Here is a 20,519-nt window from a genome sequence, read left to right on the forward strand (position 1 = left end):
TTGATCTGCAAACAAGCAGTGTGTGACACACTTAAGGGCAAACGCACAGATGCATTTGCCACGGAGCTATATCAGAGAAACAAAGCCCGGTGCCACACCCACAGTATCCCAGAAACAGGTGCCAAGACAAGGCATAAACAGAGGAGAATGGAGGATTTTGTGCTGGAGGCAACTGCAGGTTCACGCACTGAACTGATCAACTCAGAAACATTGAAAAGATAGTTACTTTTCCCTTGTGTGAATAGGATGGTTGGCGAGCTTCAGCAAAGATTTGGCAGTGTAGATGCAGGGCTACTAAAAGGCATCCAGGCATGCAGTCCTAAATGTGAGATCTTCTTGTGTGAATCACACTTGAATGAACTTGCAAAACACTACAGCATTGACCTGACAACCAAGGAGGTTCTGGTGGCCAGAAACTTTCTTACCCCTAAAACAGAGGCTGGATGTTCACCTGAAGATATATTGTCTGTGCACAACCTTCTTGATTCAGACAAGTTTCCCTCCCTGAAGGCAACCATCCAAGTTGCCCTAACAGTGCCTGTAAGCAGCTGCTCATGTGAAAGGTGCTTTACTGCACTGCGGCTGCACTCCTGGCTGCGTCAAACAATGGGTCAAAAAATACTTCACAGTCATGTCAATTGAAAAAGCCGAACTTCAGCATCTGAGTCACAACAGAGTGATACACCGATTTGCGACACTTAAAAACAGACGGCATTGTTTGATGCTTCCAACCGCCAAGTAACTTGCAATTGTAGCGATTTTTTGTCTTTTTTCTTGTTAATGTTAATTGTTGTTGTACTGTATTATTATGTAAAAAAAGTAAAATAAAATAGTAAAATAACTAATAAATAACTTCTCAGTCTTTGCTAGCCGTTTGTGAAATGTGCTCGCGCGCTACGTTCGCTCACATCCTGTGCATCTCCTTGGGGCTAAGCCTTAAAACCTAGTGACGCCTCCGGCTATGGGTCTGTAAAGTGAAGCAGTTTTATTGCTCTTCCTTGGCTGCTAGTTCAGTGAGTTTTGTTCATACAGTGATGAGACTTATACCAATGGAATCCCGTGGAATCTCAGGCTTCCTGACATGTGGTTTGTGCAGATAGCATTAACTAAAAAAAACGCCGTAGCTCACTCGGTGCTATGTAGCGTTAGCTCGTTTTCGTTCAGTGCTGATTTACACGCTTGGTGTTGGAATCATTGTTTCGTTTTGGTAAAAATGGTCAATATGGTCTGGTAGCTGAGTGTCTTCCCGTTAAGTGGGTATGCCACATTAATAGGTTGTTAAATGTTAACATGCCCAGAGACGCTGTTTCTTACAGGTCGCTGCGTCTGGGCTTAAGAGGTTACCCTGTTGTGATGAAACACCATCTCCGTATTTCTGCACAGTTCAGGTTAAGTTAGTGTGCATACAGCCTGAAAGCTTAGTAGCGTAGCGTTAGCTTGCTGCTTTGCCAGGCAAGCAGAGTGCTTGCGGCTCAACTCCCAAAACAGAATCAGATTGGCCCATATCTTCCGCCTGTTTTCTTTTATTGGCTATTGCATACAGCAGATAAGTTCCATAGTTTTCAAACCTACCATAGTTCACAAACTCATATTGACCTATCTTATGTCAAAAACAACAGGAAACACTTTTTTTAGTGGAAGGTCCACTTTAATATTACTGCTTTCAACTAACCTCATACATTTCATTTAGGTAAACGTTTCACTTTTTTCAGTGTTTAATGCCATATTGGCTGATAGTTGATTTTCTAACAGTCTAGCTCATTCGAAAATAAATTTGTGATAGATGATGAACAGGACATGGTTTCTATATTACCCTTAATGTAGCTTTTTGGCATTTTTGTAGTGCTACATCTGTTTCTAAAAAAAAATTCAATATGTTTGCGATAAGCTTAGGCAATGGTGATGTATCAGTTTGTGTTTAAAGTATTATTTGGTTAAAGGTTTTCTTTATCCTGGCACTGTACACAAAAGAAAATGGGTATTTTGATGGAAACACTGTCAGATATAATACAACCCTGATACTTTAATCCTGTGGTAGCAGGTATGTATTACCTCTGAATGTGTGCGGTGGCTCCTGTTGACATGATAAAAGGAAATTGTGTATTTTACATGTTCAGACATCCCTCTGTCTGCAGCTAAATCTCCTCTTGTCATGCTATGCTGATCTTGAGTCACTTATTAAACAGTGTTAAACAGTAGACTGGCAGCTGATATCCAGACTTACTTCCTCTGGTTGTCGGTCAGCGTGATGCCTTGGGAAGACACCTTGAAGTGCACAACGGTGGCAGTAGCTGGAGAGCTGGCAGCCAGTGTCTCAGATATGGCCTTGGCAACGGCCTGAGGGCCTGTCAGGGACTCCATGTCCACTGAGTTGATGTACAGCACGTTGCATGCTGGGAAGAGAACAAATGTCATGGTAAGGTAACAAAAATAAAGGCATAAAACAAGGGAACATTTTACAAACTAGTTTTGAATTCTGCCAAAGTTTTCACTTATTCATGCAAACATATTTATTTCCTCTTATTTGAGAGCATGCTGTCTGGAACAAAGCTGGAGTCAAACAATTATAGAAACAAATCCATACGAATCATTCCACATAAAACATTCTGCCTGTGACAGACAAGAAGCTGGACAGCTGTTAACAGACACAATCCGTAAAACATCTCAAGGAAGCCATTTCTCATTTCTCTTCGTTTGTGCAGGTTAAACATACACGTACAAACATAAAGGATGCACATTCAAGATGTAGGGTTCTGAATAAAGTGCACAGGGTTTACCATGGGCATCAGCAGGGGCCCTCTGCACTGGGATAACAAGGATGTCATGTTGTCAGAACAAGTGGATTGGATGATGATAACGTAATCATTAATGTCCCAGAACCTTAAAGCTGTGTCGGCTTTAAGCAATGAGAATGAATGAAAGTGAGATTATGTTTTACCTGCTCCTTGTTTCAGCCTCTCAGCCAGAGGATTTGGTGTGGCGACTTCTGGCACCTCCTCATGGAGATCTTAAAAAAAAAAAAAAGGTCCACAAAGTTACCAAAAATATTGGCATAACATTCAATTTCAATTGAGTTGCACTAAGGGCTCCTGTTGGGTTTGGAGCAATGGTTTTTAATCATTTCCTTTACTAAACATCAGCATATGCCTACTATGTTAATTATAGGTTTCAGTCTCACTATTGGTATTATATTCTGTATATCTATTGGCAACAAAGACACTTTATTGTAATCAGTCTTAAGTTATACCTAGCAACAATATATTCCTGGAACAAAACTAATTTAAAATGTGGGTAAAATGGAGCTACTTAACAGAAGACCTGAGAGTCAAATGAGTAAATAAATTGTGTAAACAAAAGGTTTTGCCAGAAAAATCTTTGTAAATTCCGCATTATTGTTTAACCTGGGAAATGGGTGGGGGGAAAGCAATAACGTTTAACAGAAAGGACAGCATTTTTGGAGGAATCTTCATTCCAAATGTTGTTGTAATGCTCATTTTGGCCACTAAAGCGCACCACATCCCATTCTGAAATCAATAACATTTTGTTCCAGGTGAGCATAAGTATGAATGGCCAAATGAAAATCGACTGGAATAAAAACATTATGCTCTTAGTCCTATTTAGAACACAGGGTAGTGGTGTTCTTCAGCCTCTTGTGACAAAATAAGTACAACAATAACAAACAGAACTGGTCCTGACCAAAACAACAAGAATAATTTCTAGCCAAAACTTTATATTAGACTTAGAAAATAGATCACCAAATGTATGTCTATCACTCTCCTCTTAAGGCTTTTGTATAATCCTAACCATTTTATTTGATATTTTTATGAAAGTTAACTTGTGTTAAACTTTTAGTATACAGTGGTATGCAAAAGTTTGGGCACCCCTCTGAGATTTCATGACAATTTGCTTTTCCTTTATAATAGAAGATCACAGCAACAACATTTGTTTTCCTACAAAGATGTAGACGTTTTAGTGTTTTCCAGACCAAAATTCTTAGGGTAGCATTACATAGTTTTATTATAATAAAATAAAATGCAAAAAATGGGATGTGCAAAAGTTTGGGCACCCTTATAAATAGCATTCATTTCAACACCTGTACGGATTTATAGCTGACAGGTTGCTGCACAAAATTGCTTTGATTAGCTCATTAGACCTTCAATTACAAAGACAGGTGGAACCAATCATGAAAAAGGCTATTTAACATAGGTAATAGCTGGCTGTGCCTGGCCTAGGTTCTTTCTTAGGGAGTGGCAAGATGGGGACCTCAAAACAACTCTCCACTGACCTGAAAGCTAAGATAATCCAACATTATAAATTAGGAGAAGGGTACAAAAAATTATCTGACAGGTTTAAACTGTCTGTCTCCACAGTCAGAAACGTAGTTGTGAAATGGAAGGCCACAGGAACAGTCCGTGTGAAGGAAAGATGTGGTAGGCCGACAAAAATAGGGGAAAGGCACAGGCGAAGGATGGTGAAAATGGTCACAGAGAAGCCACAGACCACCTCCAGAGAACTACAACAACATCTGGCTGCTGATGGTGTAGTTGTTCACCGTTCCACAATCCAGCGTACTTTGCACCAGGAAGAGCTCATTGGAAGGGTGATGTGCAAAAAGCCTTTCCTGAGTGTTAATCACAAGAAGAGTCGCATGAGGTATGCAAAAGCACATCTGGACAAGCCAGAAGCATTTTGGAACAAAATACTGTGGTCAGATGAGACCAAGATTGAGTTATTTGGTCATAACATGAACAGGTATGCATGGCGAAAAAAACACACTGCATTCAATGAAAAGAACTTGTTGCCCACTGTAAAATTTGGTGGAGGATCTATCATGTTATGGGGCTGTGTGGCTAGCACAGGTACTGGAAAACTTGTTAAAGTTGAGGGCCACATGAATTCCTTACAGTACCAGGAGATTCTTGACAAGAATGTTCTAGAGTCAGTCACAAAGTTGAAGCTACGCCGGGGTTGGATTTTTCAGCAGGACAATGATCCTAAGCACCGATCAAAATCCACCAAGGAATTCATGCAGAAGCACAGGTACAATGTTCTGGAATGGCCATCCCAGTCCCCAGACCTTAACATCATTGAAAATGTATGGATTTATTTGAAGAAGGCTGTCCATGCACGGAGGCCAAGAAACCTGACTGAACTGGAGACGTTTTGTGTGGAAGAATGAGCCAAAATACCACCTGCCAGGCTTAAGGGACTTGTCTGTGGCTACAGGAGGCGTCTACAGGCCGTTATTGCAGCAAAAGGAGGCAATACTAAATATTAATGGAATTATTTCTTAGGGGTGCCCAAATTTATGCACATGCCTATTTTTGTTTGAATGCACATAAACATGTTTCTGTTTGACCAATAAAAGTTATTTCACTACTGAGATGTTTCTGTTACCATAAGGTATAACATATGTTAAAATGAAGTTGCTGCTTCAAAAGCTCAGCAAGTGACAAACTGATGCAGTGGTTTTCCTAAGGGGTGCCCAAACTTTTGCATACCACTGTATATAATATCCTGCTTTATATTTTGTTTATATTTTGTGTACATTTTTATGTCCCAAATATATATATTTTACTTTCTTTTTAAATGCTATTTTATTTTATTATAATTACATTGGCTTGTTTTTATGCTGCTGCCACGAAAAAAATTCCCAAATTGGGATCAATAAAGTACTTCTATTCTTTTAGCTGAAGAAAGCCTGTTTACATAATGTCTTCAAACTGTACTCACTCACACTCACAACAAAACATCATTTGAAAATGAATGAACATTTCTGAACACACATCTGGAGCAACCGACCTGTGGTTGGGATAAGTAGTTTGCAGGGTAGGGCCAGTGGTGTGATGGCATGCTGGTAGACCAAGGCAGACAGACAGCCTGTCAAACAGACACAGGGCACAGTCACAGATGAGCAATAGAGCCACAACACAGGTTTTTACAACACTACAATGTGCAGTAGTATTCCCCAATACTGTAAACAGATATAGTTCACAACTAAGCCACTGTCCACAATTCAACATTTTAGGTTCAATGTATTTTGTTAAATATGGCTTCTTTGATTAAAATGGTAAGAAAAATAAACTAATAGTACGGTAGAGGGGGAAAGAAATCATTCTTTGAGTATTAAAATCAATAATCCAAAACTTTACACAAAGGAAAGGAGGGATACATTGAGCTTTGGGTTGAAGTCAACTTGAGTTGGATGAGTAAATATTGAGCTTATTGTAGGATTACATGTTTTGGAGCTTAGAAAGTCATGCAGAAAAATAGAACTAGTTTTTTACTTTTAGTCCAAAATCAGTGCAAATGTAAAAGTGTGTTTCAGGGAGGAAAGCAGGATTCCACTGACCAAAGTAAGGCTCGTTGGGACAACCCTTCAGCTTCACTCCTTTAGGGCTGCTCTCAATAAGGAAGTGTCTGACCAGCTCGTTGTTGACGTCACCTGCAACAAAAGAGTGGGAAACACAGCTGAGTCACATGCAGAAATCACGTCATATCTTTGGTAAATACTTGATGCTTAAGTAACTTAATAATGTTAGGCTTCATCCTGCCTCTTACCTTTCTTGTTCTGATGCACTGTGGGGGGAGGAGAGGCTACCTTCATGGCCAAGCCGTAAGCCCCCCTGAATGAGTGACTGTCTCGAATAACGAAGGCTCCTGGCTCCCTCTCTCTTAGCAGGCCAATAGCTGTAACACAGTGGATGTTCAGTTAGATATTCATGTACTATCCCAACATTCATTTGGTTAGCCCTAGCCAGTCACAGTCCCTTTGACCAACAAATTCTAATTAGCTCATCTGTAGTCGAAGAAGAAATTTACACTGAACTTATAGAAATTCTGTCTCAGTTTTCTCAACATATTGCTTTCACAAGAACAGGACAGAGAGAGAACCCTAAAACACAGAATATAAATCTCAACAACTATCAGATGGATTGCCTTGACAAATTGTACAGATGTTCACAGTCTAAAGACAATAAATCCTGATGACTTGACCCCCTGACCTTGGTTGTCATTTGGTTCAAAGAGAAATGTCTAAACTACGAGATTAATTGAGAACAATTACAACTGTGGTGATCTCTCCATCTACCGCAATCTAAAATGAAATTCTTGAAACATCGACACCTTCCCTTTCTCATCTATACTTAATGTTTAGTGCGATTAAGAAAATGTTTGAATCGTAGTACACAACACTAAAATGTTGGGTCAGCCAAACATGAGAATGTTAGCGTTGTCATTTTAAGCATCAAGCTTTCATTATGCATTGTAAGCATTTATTTAAGCTGTGCTTTAGTACAGTCTGAGTTGTAGCTTTTCTGATGGAGTGTATGTAAGTTAGCTTAGAGCTAAATAACATCACATAATATCAGTGTATGTTGGGGATAGTGGCAATGGAAAAGCCTTTCATTCACTTGCACCTGCAAAAATGATAAACAAACTTTGGAGAGAAAGTCAGCTCCTTAAAGGGTCAATGTGAATTAAAGGAAAAGTAACGACCAAGAGCAAAGGTTCAAGTCAAGCCCTGATTCATTGTTTAAAATATTGCTGTCTGTCTGGATCTCATTAAAACTACAACATTTTAAAAGACCCTTTGTTTCCGACATGCTATCTTTCAAGGAGAAGAGCTTTTGATCAATTACTTTGTCATTTAGCCCAATGCCTCAGCCTGTCCACATGTGAGAGTAGGAAGGATGGATGACATAAGCAACACGGGCAGATGTTCCCTAATGCTCTACATATGGTGTGGCTTTCCTCTGGGAGTGCACGACAATAAGTATAAACTCTGTGTTCTTGTGTGTGTGTTTGTGTGTGTGATGTAATTGCATTTGAGCATGTGTTTGAATTTAGCATGATATAATCCAATACTGACCATGAGCAAATGCAGATGGTGCAGCCAATAGGTGCTTACAATCAAACACACGCATACCTGTTAACCAGTTTATGCATGTGTTTATTTTTATTTCCATGCATTATTGTGTCTCTGTGTTTGTGAAAAGGGATTATACCAGTGCTTGTTTTTGTGAAATGTAATGCCATGACTTTGAATTTAACATAAACATTCAAGTTCAATCACCCTGACCATATTTTAAATGACTCAAATGAACACTCCACCACAAACAATAGGGACTTACAGTAGTTCCACATTGAGAAAAAGTACATCATAGAACATCCAGCCAAAGCACTCCTTCAGCTGTATGCTGTATGTTCAAAAACAAATCCTATTTCTGCTGAAATACTGCTAGCTACGCATTCCTTTTGCACTTCAGCCAGCAAATTTAACAGTGTTCCACTTTGGATAGGGGGTTCGATTTATTCAGATTCCCTGAATGTCCCTAGTCATCCTATTCACCCAAAAATAGGTTTCAGGTCGAAAAATCCAATATAATTGTATATTTTTTTGGACTAACTGGTACCCACTGAACTGTCAATCCAAAGGAACCTGGCATTAGGAAGTAGTGTTTTAAAGGACAAACATTTTGCAATAATTCTCTAAAAGTCAGTTAAGGGAGAAAGTATTCCAGCATCGTACCTTGCTCTCTGGAAATCTCCGGCTTGTACCAGAACTTGGACGTGTCTTGGACAAACTTGACATTTAGCCTGCTCTCGGGACTGCCGTCTGCAACGGAAACCAAAATAATGTCACAAAAAGAAAATGAAGTAACCAGACAAGAACTCCAAAATGTCAAGTCTCTCGTAATAATGGATGTCCTTACCGGGCATGTTGAATCTTGAGAAGTCAGAGAGGGTGTGGAAGTAGCTTGGATTGCTTCCTCCACTTGCTGGGGAAATTATCTTCCCGTTCAGCGTGCCGTAGGACTGCGCTCCGTTGGGTCTGTCGCCGCTTGACATGCGCCTCTTCTCTGGAAGCTGGGGCTGGAACCCTGGAGCTGGGCTACCCTGCCGGAATCCTACACCCATCCCCATCATCCCCCCATCCTGGTAGCCTGCGGGCGAGATCGGGAAAGATGGCGTGGGCGGACCCTGGTACCCCGAGGAGCTGCTTTGCCGTGACAGGTTCCCATGCCTCTCGTCCGGGGTGGTGTATCCGCTGTGCATGGGGTGACGGTCCAGACTGGGGCTCCTCTGGGAAACCTGCGATACAGACGAGTGACGGCCCAAAATTGGACTTCCTTGGGTGATGGATGGTTGTCGACTTAGCACGGGGCTACCTTGCATGGGTTGGCCAAGGGACGGCTGTCTGCTGAGGATTGGGCTCCGCTGGGATCCCTGACCCAACGAGGCCTGTCTGCTGTGGACCGGGCTGCTCTGACCTCCCTGCGTCAGACGACCCCCCAGGATGGGACTTCCACTGAGGCCCACCATCCCAACATCGAAGCCGTTAGCCGGGGATGTTTGCTGGCCTACGATGGAAGTATCCTGATAAGGATATGAGCGCTGCTGGAGGAGGGGGTTGTAAGGGGAGCCAAGGGTTGTGGTCCGGTGCTGTGCATGGGGGCTTCCATGGCTGAGGGAGGGTTCTGAGGCTGGAGGGCTGTGGTCTGTGGACACGTAGTTCCCCAGTAGGGCGTTGGCGCCAAGGTAGGATTGTGTAGGGGTTGCAGTGCCAAGGTAGGAAGAGGTTGGAGAGCTGGAATTCAGGTAGGAAGAGGTGGGGGTTTGGTATGAGGGGGTGGGAGTGGGGTAGGGACTCTCTGTAACCTGGGAGCGGAAGCCTGAATCAGTAGTGGGTTGGGAAGGAGTGCTAACGCTGCTCTCTGCTAAGGGGCGATCACTGCAAGGGAATGGGACATACTTATTAACCCCAAAGAGTTTTACATTCATCAAAGTGTTCATTTAGATGCATGAATTGGCAGACATTAAACATTAAAGGAATTTATTCCCCCCAAAATGATCATTAGTCCATCAATATATCACTCAAATGGTGTAATCTTGAATTCTGGGGAAAAAAGTTGATTTTTTCCATGCCTCAAGGGTAAACGAACAAGCGAAAGTGGTACATTGGAAATAAATTGGGGCTGTGTTTAACGACAGCAATATTGAATGTAAACATGTCAATAAAAAAGTGATACTGGTCTTTGCTTGTACTGTTTATGCAGTCCTTTAACCTTGTTAAATCTTTACATACCTATCTACATAAAAAACGATATGAAAGATGTCTGGCATCCATATTGCACCAAAGAGTGAAAGAGCATAATGTATCTGACTGACCTCTGTGAGATCTGGATAGGGCTACTGCTGGACAGAGGGGGGTTCAGTGAGTGAGAGGAGGGACTTCTCTGCTGGGCTGTAGTCTCTCCGGGGGGGCTCAGGCTCTGAGATAATGGGGGCTGCTCTCCACCTGTTGTTGCCGACATCGCCACAGACTCCACATAGCTCCTTGGTGCTGTGTGAGAGAAAAAAAAGTTCGTTTTTCAACCAAAGATTTATCTCACTTCTACTTTTCTCTACTTGTGTGTTATTCCCTTAACGATGCAGTTGGGTGACAGTGACATTATGCCCGAAAAAAGAAAACTGAGTAGCACGAGATGGAAATAATATGTTTTAATGTAAGCTACCGTGAGAGTGGTTATGATTTTTTCCCGAAAGGAAATTAAAACAGAAATGGTTTCTAAAACAGTTCTACTGAGCAATATTGTAGGTCAAGAGTAATGGGTTGGAGGAGATTAAAACGTTGAATGTCGATGATGATCTGTGGCATTACAGCGGCACTCTTACCTTCCTCACCCTCACTGCTCTCATCATCTGTGGGGCATCGTTGAAATAATCCAGAAAAATAGATTTAAAGGAACAGGTACAGCAAGGGAGTCGGAAAGAACGTTTTTATCTGTGCCATAACTATTACTTTTTTATTAGTAGTGGGTGCCTACATTATTCGCTTTTAAGTGTTACTGTTGAACCGTCAGCTTCACTCATACATTTTTGTTATTTGAGAGAGGATGAAAAGCTTGTCATTTTGGTAGACTAGCTGCTTAGTGTAAAGTGTTTAAAGGTAAATCCTATAAGTTTATACACAGAAATAATAACATTTAATTTCTATCTTTTTACACAAACATACTACTGATATGAGTAACCCGAGACAACATTTTTTGCTTTAATCTCAGAGAATGTAAGACTTTGTAATCTTAGAGAATACAGGTAAATTCACCACTTTAATCCCTCATTTTTACCTTTTTGTATTTTAAACTTAAACTAAGAAAATCTGATTTTTTGCACCTGGCATAAATTATTGTAGTTACAATGGCCCGAATGTGATACAAGTGTAATAAAGTGAGAGTTATAACCAACCTGAGCCTGTTTGATGGAGGAGGATGTCTGCAGGGTTGTGGGGTTTCAAACCCAGGGCGGACAGAGGAGTTTTGGCGAGACCAGGAGGGGAACGACCTGAACAGAAGAGAACACTTATCACCAAACAGCACCACACATCTCTGAAATCCTGACAGCTTCTACCTGTTTACTTAATCTTACAGTGATTTTTCAGTTTTTTTGAGGGAAAAATGTCTTCATAAATAAATATCAACCACAAAAGGATTGAAACCTTAAGTTTGATACTCCTATACAACTGTACAGATAAACAGCTGTCAAGACATAACAGCACCAACACAGCTAAACACTCAGGTGCATCATATCCAGGGGGGTGCGCTCATGCTCTGGTGGAGGGGCAAAACATGCATGTGATGATCACAATGTGACACCCCCCCCACAGTAGAATACGGTGTGTGTCACGCTGGGATCAAAGCAGAGCTGGGTCAAACTGAATGAAAAGTATTTGGCTCCCCAGTCTCTTGTCAGGTTACAGGAACATTTATTTTGTAGTCTCAAACCTTCACATTACAATATTAAGTTATAGTTCTACATAAGTAGTGCTAATAAATACACACTAGTCCTGAGAGGTTAGTGAGATAGTCACAAACAACATTGTGACTATCTGTATGTATTTTCTGAGTCTGGAATAATTGTTTTATCCCCTGGGTTTATGACTTAAGATGTGAAAACATACCTACACTACAGCCTCTTGTGGCCAAAAGGATTGTTACAATAACAAACACTGTATTATACATGTTTTCACTTAGTTCCAAACTTAAAACAAACCATTGAAAAAAAAAGGAATATATTTTATACTTATGGTATTTTGCTCTGGGTATAACCTTTTTTTAAATTTAAATCAAATGTTGCCAAAAAAGTATTTCTGTCCCTGAAAGGACACCGACTCAGCTACAATAACACAGAAGTGATGTTGAGGATTGTGTTACCACAATAGTTTGATTTAATAAATAGATAAGCAAATGACTAGCTGTGAATTTGTTTAATTGAAGATGACTTAATGGATCTGTCTTGCACTTCTCCTCTAGCCCTAGTCATTTAAAACTAATACTTCAAACCCTCTAATGACAACAAACAGATATTGCTAGCACGATTACCAAAGGGAAAGACAATCATGGCTGGCTAATTCAGACTGCTGGGGTGAGGGAGGGCACAGGCAGGGTGCTGGTTGTGATGGAAAAAGGCAGCAACAGGAACTCAAACACAGATGACAACAGCAACACAAAGAGCAGCAGCTACAAAACTGGAAGCATGTTGTTGTGCTTTATGGGTCTAAGTGTTTTTGTCAGTGTTTTGACACTGAGGCTAATAAACTGTGTCAATTTATTACATTTGCGGTTATTTATGTATATGAGCAACTTGCAGGTTGTTTACTACTGAATATGTGTCATGTATGTCCTACATTGTGTCCGTTTTGTTGCTGGTGCTGCTCTCATGGTGTTTGCATGCTAAAGCGGTGCAGACCTGTGATAGGTGATAAGGGGGAAGGGGCATTGAGGGGGGGGGGGGGGGGATGAGGGATCCAGTTGGCTGATGTTGAGGGACTGTGGTACTCCGGTAGAGAGACGTGCATCATCCACTTACCAAAGAATCCCAATTTATTCTTTGTACTTGCAACGTAGATGCCCCACATTAAGCTGTGGGTGGTGTGTGTCGGGCAGACTAAGTGAACACTAGGGATTTGGAGAGAGACCCACTACTCAAGATCACATGGAATCGGAACTTAATCTTGTGAAGTGTTCTCTAATCACTTAGCTAACCATGTACTTTTTATAAGTTTGACAATTTCTGCATGACTAATCATCCTTGGGAAAATACTGCTTTTGAGGTCCATACAAACAATGACGAACCCTTATTCCCCAAAACTGCTTATCTATTTGATCTTAATCCGCTCAAGATTCTTTATTCTTGTCGTAGAATAAGAGAGTGCTCAGTATCACTGCGTAAACAATGTTCCCACTTTGAGGGGAACTAGAGCTGTTACGAAACAGAGCGAGTGTTAAAAATACATTTTGAGGATTTATGTCTTATTTTTATGAGTGTGCCCTAGGGGAAAAAGGCAAAAGGACTAGATGAAGTCAATGGTAAAGTTGGCCAATGAGGCGTTACCTAATACATAACTCTTGTTTAACCGTGAGGGGTATGTAAAACTAAGAAGGGGACTGGGGGTTGGAATTGGTAGGAGATGGGTGTATGAATATCTTACGGTTTGTCTAATGTTCTTGACTAATTTTCTTAACTATATCGCATTTCATCTACTGAAAAATAATTATAAATAATCTCATTAAAAACAGAATGTTTCATTCCTTACAAGACTGGCCACTAAGGCATTTTGATGAACCAACAAGGCCAGAACACTACTCACACATCTGAAATCCAGCATATTCACATTGCAAATGAAAAGGAGCTGAGGTAATAGTGGACATTTTTTTTCAATGCTTAGAATATGTGGTACTAAATGAGGTACATAAAGAAAGGAATAACCGTACGTCAATATACAGTATGTTGAACGACTGCCAAGACTCTGAAACCACATGGGAATCTTTTGCACCTCAAGACTTTTCATACAGTGAAGCTCCAATCACATGTATATATTTCTGTGTTTCCACCTAAAAAATATAAATTCTCACTAAAAGTAACTTCATAAGCAAAAAAAGAGTGAATGCAAGTAGAAAACCATCAAAGCTTTTCTTAGTATTTCATATAAATCATACCAGATTTTGAATATCTACAGTAACTACGCCTGAGCTCCACAGTGCCGTCTGTCAGCCGGAGGGGGGACTTACACAGGTTGAAGTAAGGGGTTTGCGGCGAGATGGGGAAGGCAGGGGTTTGGGGAAACACCTCACCACCAACAAACGGTGTAGGACTGATGGGGCCACTGTCAATCTCTTCGAAGGCCTCACGGTAGCTGTGCATGTGTCTCTGAGGAGTGGATCAAGAACACGTCAACACAAAAAGAAAAAATAATGTGGGAAAAATGTTAAAAATGCAAAGTTCTAATACCTCCTTCGGTCGTCCTCCGGGGTTCATCGCTAAGGCGTTGACAAATTCAGGAGAAACACAGCGGATGGGGGACCGCAGCGGGACATCGGGGGAGGGATCTTCATCAGGACCGTTGTGGGAGTGGCCCTCGCTGGTGTTGCGCTGGCGGGGCAGAGTTGCAGGCTCGTCTAAAGACACTGTACGGGCCTGGACTCCTGAGATAAGAAGTGAGTGTTAATATTCAGCTCAAGATTTGGTCAACTCCGCTCCATTAGACTGCTTTCCTCCAGCAATACCATCACCATCATCACAGGTTAATGGTTCTCAGCCGTTGTGAATGCTCACTGCACAGGCCAAGGCTGAAGGCTGTGGAACTTTTTAACGCAACATGCACACACAAGGTTAATTAAGGATCAGCAAACGGAAGCTATCAAGTCGCAAACATTTAAGTAAAACAAACAAACTATTGTGTTTCAAAGTAACCTCGTCCTTGGAAGTTTGTTACATAAAGTGATGTTACCACCTTCTAACATGAGCAGAAACAAAGCAACTTATTTTTGGAACAGCAGGAAAGGAAATGTTCTCACCCCACTTTCTGATACACTGATGTATTTTGCTTATCTAATGTGTAAATGTGGCCAAATCTGGCAGAACCTCAAAGCAGCCAATAAGCTCATTTCAGTTAATCTGGTTCACACTGAGAAATAGAGAACACTACCAGCATAAAACAAATAGGATTTGAGTTAAGAGTTTTATGCTAATATGCGATGCCATTGACTGGCGGCTGAACGTAAAAAGAATGAAGTGCTGGCCAAAGCTGCACGGCCAATGTGAAAAATCACTGGCTGCTCTGTGCTTTGGAACAAGATGAAAGTTATTGGGAAAAGAAAGGAAATTACAATAGGGATAAGAGAGGGTGGGACAATTGGGTTAATACATTCTGAGCTGTTTGCACTGAGGAGGTTTACCCAGCGTGTCTTTCTTAGTGTTGTTGTTAGTTTTTTATATTCTGTTGGTATTCAGTTGGTTGAATAGTATGTTTAAAGGGGCTTTCTATTCCATTTTCAGGTCCATATTTGTATGTTGTTCCTCTACTGTGACATGATTCCATGCTTCAATGTTCAAAAAGGTCTTTATTTGATTAGTTAGCTGGCCGGCTCTGTTGTGATTGGTCAAACGCTTGGAGATGTGCTGACCCTAAGCCTTTGACATACAATGTATTGGAGCGCTAGCCAATAGACGCCTGAGTTTTACACAGTCATGTCATTATGTTACAGAAGTAAAAGAAGGAGTCCAAAGGAGGCGTTTGTGGGACAGAAACTCCCTATGGCAGGAACTTTGGGATTTTATTCTTTGCAGACAATTTACACGCACAAAAACCTATATAAACACACTAAAGGAAAGGGAAAACCCCCAAAACATAAAAGGGCCCCTTTAAAATGTGACTTTAGCCTAATGTCAGATCAATGCTTACCGACATTTCCATATATAGCGTAACAAAGACATACCATACAAGCCTGACCATAAACAAAATATTGATATGCCCTTCACTCAGCCTTACTTTAAAGTGAGGGTTTAAAAACCTTGCCAAATATCTGTGAGGGAAATATATTGATAGCAGCTGTGAAAACCAATACTTAGGAATTTATGTTGGCTGCCATTGCCAATCGATGTAAAAAATCCATGAGATGTTAAAAGGTTTAACTCTCTCAAAACGTCTATGTCTTTTGTATTACCATTATTAAGTTATGATTCTATGATGCTACGTATTATATATATACCTATATTTAGAGGTTTTGTTTTTACATTATACAAATAAATCAATGATATATAAGAGCCAATCATGCCCTCTGTTATGACGCTTGATTTATCTCCAAATATCTTGGTGTTGACAGGGTGACGGTTATTAAATCCTGGAACTGACATCTTTGCAAAGCATGCAGTCAACATCCCCAAACAGAAACACACCCACCAACGTGCCGAGCCTATGAACTGAGAACCAGATGTACCCACGATGCATTGCTCAGCAGCAGTCAAACACTGCGCTATTGCCCTAGCAACGGCGCTAATGGTTTCCAGCTGGGATGGCTTGAGATTCTGAAGGTCTGATATTTCTAAGCTATCTAAAATCCAGTCATCGTGAGGATAAGCGGGGTTGATTCCAAAAACATAACTTTGATAGGTTATCCTTTTTATTTTAAGGGAGGGAAACCACAGCATCCAAATGTGCACACCTGCAACTATAAAAAGGGTCATTTAAGGTAAGAATAAGGGATTCTTGGGAAGATCAGATCAGATCAGATCAGATCAATAACAGGATTGGGTTTGAAAGTCTTAATGTGGTGTTTTATTTTCAAAAAGAAGTTGCTGTGATAGTATTTATAGAACAAAAAAACGTCACCTTTATTTCAACTACGCAACCAAAAATGTATTCTGTAACATTGACGTTGAGTTGCATCACTGAAAATGATACTGCCTTCTGCGTCAAAGAGGCCATACTGGCCCCCGACACTCGAGGGCCCTAAACAGAACAATCCTGTCTGCATCATGGTTGCCGTCTCCCAGCGGACACATACTGCTTTTGTGATGTTTCCAACTAGGACTGTGGTCCTTTTCCTTTATTTCATGTCCTTTGTCTGGCTTTGTAAATCTTCAAAAACAGTGCAGTGAGTGAAAAAAGGCAGCCTTGAATGAAGCCAGTGTGTCCTGGCCTTGGTATTGTTCCCCGAGTTTGGCAAAATGGATCTTGTGACATACACTCTCCTGGCAAGGGACAGAGCGTCCTTTGTGCCTCCCTTGTCTCGTTCTTGTGTAACTTTAACATTATCCAAATGGGTTTTTTTCACTAACCTTGAGGTAGAAAACTGTTGATCAGAGCAAACAGGGGACAAGGGTGAATATGTATGCAGAGAGGAATCATTGGTTAGTTTGATGATAATGATGTTTTGCAAACCAGATAATGATAGAGAAAAACATGCAAAGGGAAAAGAGGAAGTGACACAAAACAAAACGTGTAGCTGAAGATAGGGGATTCCAATTGTTAATAAGAAATGATTCAATGCAAACCACACCGCACTCCAAGGCAAAAACAGATACAGACTTGACTACTGGAAGGAACACTTGAAAAAGGACCTCTCCTTTTTTGTTTTTAAGTGTTCCTTCAGACAGGAGGGGAGAAACCAACCCGAGAACGAGTGAGAGCGGCGGTGCTCAGACTGAGAAGATGTCATGCTGGGGATGACACTTTGGACACGAGCCGAGTACTCTGGGTAAACAGATGAATGATGATGAGAGAGAGAAGAATGATAATGACAAAACTAAAGGAAAAAGAGAACAAGCGAGACAAGGCCCCACCTGTGAATAGAAACTGAGATTTTCCATGATTTAAAAAAATGTATTCCTGTTACGAAAGTTCCAACCTTTCACAATGAAAGTAAAACAATATTGTCCTAAATACTTTGAATACATCATAGAATAGGAGGAATGCAATGATACAGCAAGTAGAATCCAATGTTGTTCGTAATTACACTTAATTCTCATGGTGTTAAACTAGCCTGTATTTTGTAATGTGAATTTTTACATATAAATGTAAAGTGGAATGTAATGTGAAGTGAAGCGTATTGTTTGTTCTATAAAACCTCGTTCTGGCGTTCGTTATCTGAGGGCTCTGCTTTGTGTTGACTTTCTTGCTGCCCTGCAGGATGTCTGATGTGCTTATCTAGGGACAGTCAACCTGCTGGACTGCAGAGAACACTTCCTGTTTGAGCCTGAGGGATTGGGGCTGAGGTGACATTCAGGAAATGAGATAAGGACAGAGCAGTGTTTTCGGAGAGACGTGTGTACAGTGTGTACATTACATTAAGTACATGTTCTGAATTTGCTGCTACAGTACAAACATGACATAAAACTGGTACAATGAATAATACCTAGTAAAATGATTAGGCATTTAGAATTCAGCAACCAAGGGTTACATTGCTGGCTCTACTGGCTTATGTCACAATTAACCTTATGTAGAGAATTATAATACGATAGGCTACAGCCAAGATTCAGTTCAGTGCAATGCCCCAAGGGAAAATGTAGAAGTGTGAGCCCTTTAGACAACAGGTTGGCTGTACAATAAAAAGGTTCGCCCACAACAGAATAGCTCGTTTTAAAACAGAGGAGTCACACATACCTGATAAAAATGGTTGCACAAATTGGTTCTAGGATTAGAATTAAACAGCTACATTACATTATGACATGAAAAAAAAGTTAAAGTCAAAGGTAGTAACATATTTCAGTCACATAGTGCACCCAATCAAATCTCAAAAATGAAATAGAAATATTTGAATCTGTTTTCCAGCAGCAGCAGCTTCCTGTTTCATTAAAGCATTGCCAAAGGCCAAACCAAGGATTATATCCAATATTCCCACAGACTGTGCCACTATATCTCAGATTCTTCTTCATTGTTAGATATACTGTAGTCCAAGGACATCGCCCTCACCTAAAAGGCTGGGACAGTGAACAGAGCTGCATCTGTGGAATTATTGGATTTTAAGATTGCTTTTGCCTCGGGCAAATATTTTACCATTCCTGGCAGACTATATGAATCTGTGAAATCACTTAAATATATATAAAGACGCAACCTGCTGCTGGATGATACCTCTTTCTTATATCCTAAATAAAATGTCATTAATAGATTAAGATTAAATATATGGATGCTGGTTGTTACCTGCTACTCTTTGGGCCACCAGACCTTCAACGTTGAAAACTTCATCCTGCTCACTCTCTGTTGGCTGGGGTGATGCTGAGGCGGCACTAGGGCTCCTCTGGGGCTCAGAGACCTCTGCAGACCTGGACAGTGTGCTTGGTGGATAGTTGCTGATGGGCTTGAGCTGGATATGACCAGCTACAGTGGGGGAGGCAAGGGAAGGAGGACTCGTTACATCCCTTTCAGATGTGTAACTCAGAGATCCCTGGACAAGAGCAGGCCCTGATGTCCTCGGCTGCCCAGGGGACATCTGACCGAGGGACGAGTGGCTGGCCATGCTGGACATGGGGCCAGAAAAGTGGCTATGAATGGCTGAGTCAGCCTGTGTGGAGGGCCTGGGTTGGCTCTGGGAGAAGGACGGCTGGGTGGTCACTACAACACAGTTTTCCTGCAGTGGAGCACTTTGGGACTTTGGCACCAGCGGACGGCCTGGTTGCAGGTCCATCATGAGGAGATTAAGGGTTTCAATAGATTCTTCAATTTCATGCTGGGAGGCGCTTTGGCGTTGAGGGAACTGTGGGAGGCTGTGGTGGCTGGACATCACCACTGCTGAAGGAGGTTGACTGAAAGTGAGTCCTTCAGTAACCGGCTCCTCTGGTACACCGAACTGCTGCCAAACGTTGAGCCCACGCTGGACGGCATCCCTGCTACTTGTGGTGCGGGCGGGAGCCTGAGGCAAAGAAGTTGGCTCTGCTCCAAATGACTGAGAGCGGAACATATTGCCGTTCTGCTTAGCCGTGTAATAACCCGAGGATGGGGCGGAATCACTTAGGGTCAGAGTGGCAGATTTATTGGGTATGGTAGTTTCCAGAGGCTTTCCTGGGGCACTGCGCTCCAGGTACGGCACATGCTCCTGGCCATTGACAATAGGCTGAGGCTGGAAGTAAAGTTCAGCTGGTGTGGCCCTTCCATCTGTGGAGGAGAACGTCCCCAGACTGTCCACACTGTGTCCCTCCTGACTGGTAGGCATGTCATCGTCCAAAATGTCCGTCTCACGGTCAATGCTACCATGCCCGTTGACGTGGACCTGGGCAGGCACCAAGTGAAGCATGCCTCCAACCGCGGAAACCGGCGGGGACAGGTAGCCCTGTCGATGCATGGGCCCCTCCAAGCCACTCAGCAGCTGCTCGAGCTCCTGTTTCTCTTGGGGACTGATTTGTTGTTGTGCAGGTGGTTCTTGTTGATGGATCAAGGGTAGCTCCTCTCCTACAGGAACGTGTGTCTGGCTCAATGTGGAAGCCTGAGGAGCTGCTGCCGCTTCATCAGTTCGGTCAGTTTTGATTGAAGCAGTAGAGTTTCCTGAGTCGCTGCTCACTGACAAGGCATGGTCCACCGCAGGTAGGGCATGTTCAACCGCAGTTGGTGGCAGGCCATTCGCTGTGACTGTTCCTTCCACTGACTCCTTTTTGCGAACTTTGGCGTAGAGGCTGCCATCCAAGGGTCCTTCAGTGTGGATGACTTCTAAACAAAGAATGACAGAGAGTCATTAGAATCAGATTAA

The 20,519-nt window shown here is 41.8% G+C and overlaps 1 protein-coding gene across 12 annotated transcripts in view; it reads right to left on the minus strand.

The window, feature by feature from the left end:
* The window catches only part of tns1b (tensin 1b), a 188,262-nt gene that overhangs the window by 9,390 nt on the left and 158,353 nt on the right, over positions 1–20,519 (minus strand). For 8 of the 12 annotated variants that reach the window (XM_063888454.1, XM_063888451.1, XM_063888450.1 and 5 more), the window contains 14 exons: positions 18,980–20,479; positions 17,453–17,533; positions 14,290–14,483; positions 14,070–14,208; positions 11,248–11,343; positions 10,171–10,345; positions 8,715–9,733; positions 8,531–8,617; positions 6,562–6,690; positions 6,353–6,445; positions 5,803–5,880; positions 2,939–3,007; positions 2,778–2,804; positions 2,225–2,393 (listed from right to left, as the gene is read on the minus strand). In XM_063888454.1, the coding sequence (XP_063744524.1) occupies positions 2,225–2,393; positions 2,778–2,804; positions 2,939–3,007; positions 5,803–5,880; positions 6,353–6,445; positions 6,562–6,690; positions 8,531–8,617; positions 8,715–9,733; positions 10,171–10,345; positions 11,248–11,343; positions 14,070–14,208; positions 14,290–14,483; positions 17,453–17,533; positions 18,980–20,479 (3,856 nt within the window). The remainder of the gene's footprint in view (positions 1–2,224; positions 2,394–2,777; positions 2,805–2,938; positions 3,008–5,802; positions 5,881–6,352; positions 6,446–6,561; positions 6,691–8,530; positions 8,618–8,714; positions 9,734–10,170; positions 10,346–11,247; positions 11,344–14,069; positions 14,209–14,289; positions 14,484–17,452; positions 17,534–18,979; positions 20,480–20,519) is intronic. The other 4 variants (XM_063888462.1, XM_063888453.1, XM_063888455.1 and 1 more) reach the window with 3 other exon arrangements.

The sequence above is a fragment of the Eleginops maclovinus genome, chromosome 7 (assembly GCF_036324505.1).
Source record: "Eleginops maclovinus isolate JMC-PN-2008 ecotype Puerto Natales chromosome 7, JC_Emac_rtc_rv5, whole genome shotgun sequence".
Lineage (NCBI taxonomy): Eukaryota > Metazoa > Chordata > Actinopteri > Perciformes > Eleginopidae > Eleginops > Eleginops maclovinus.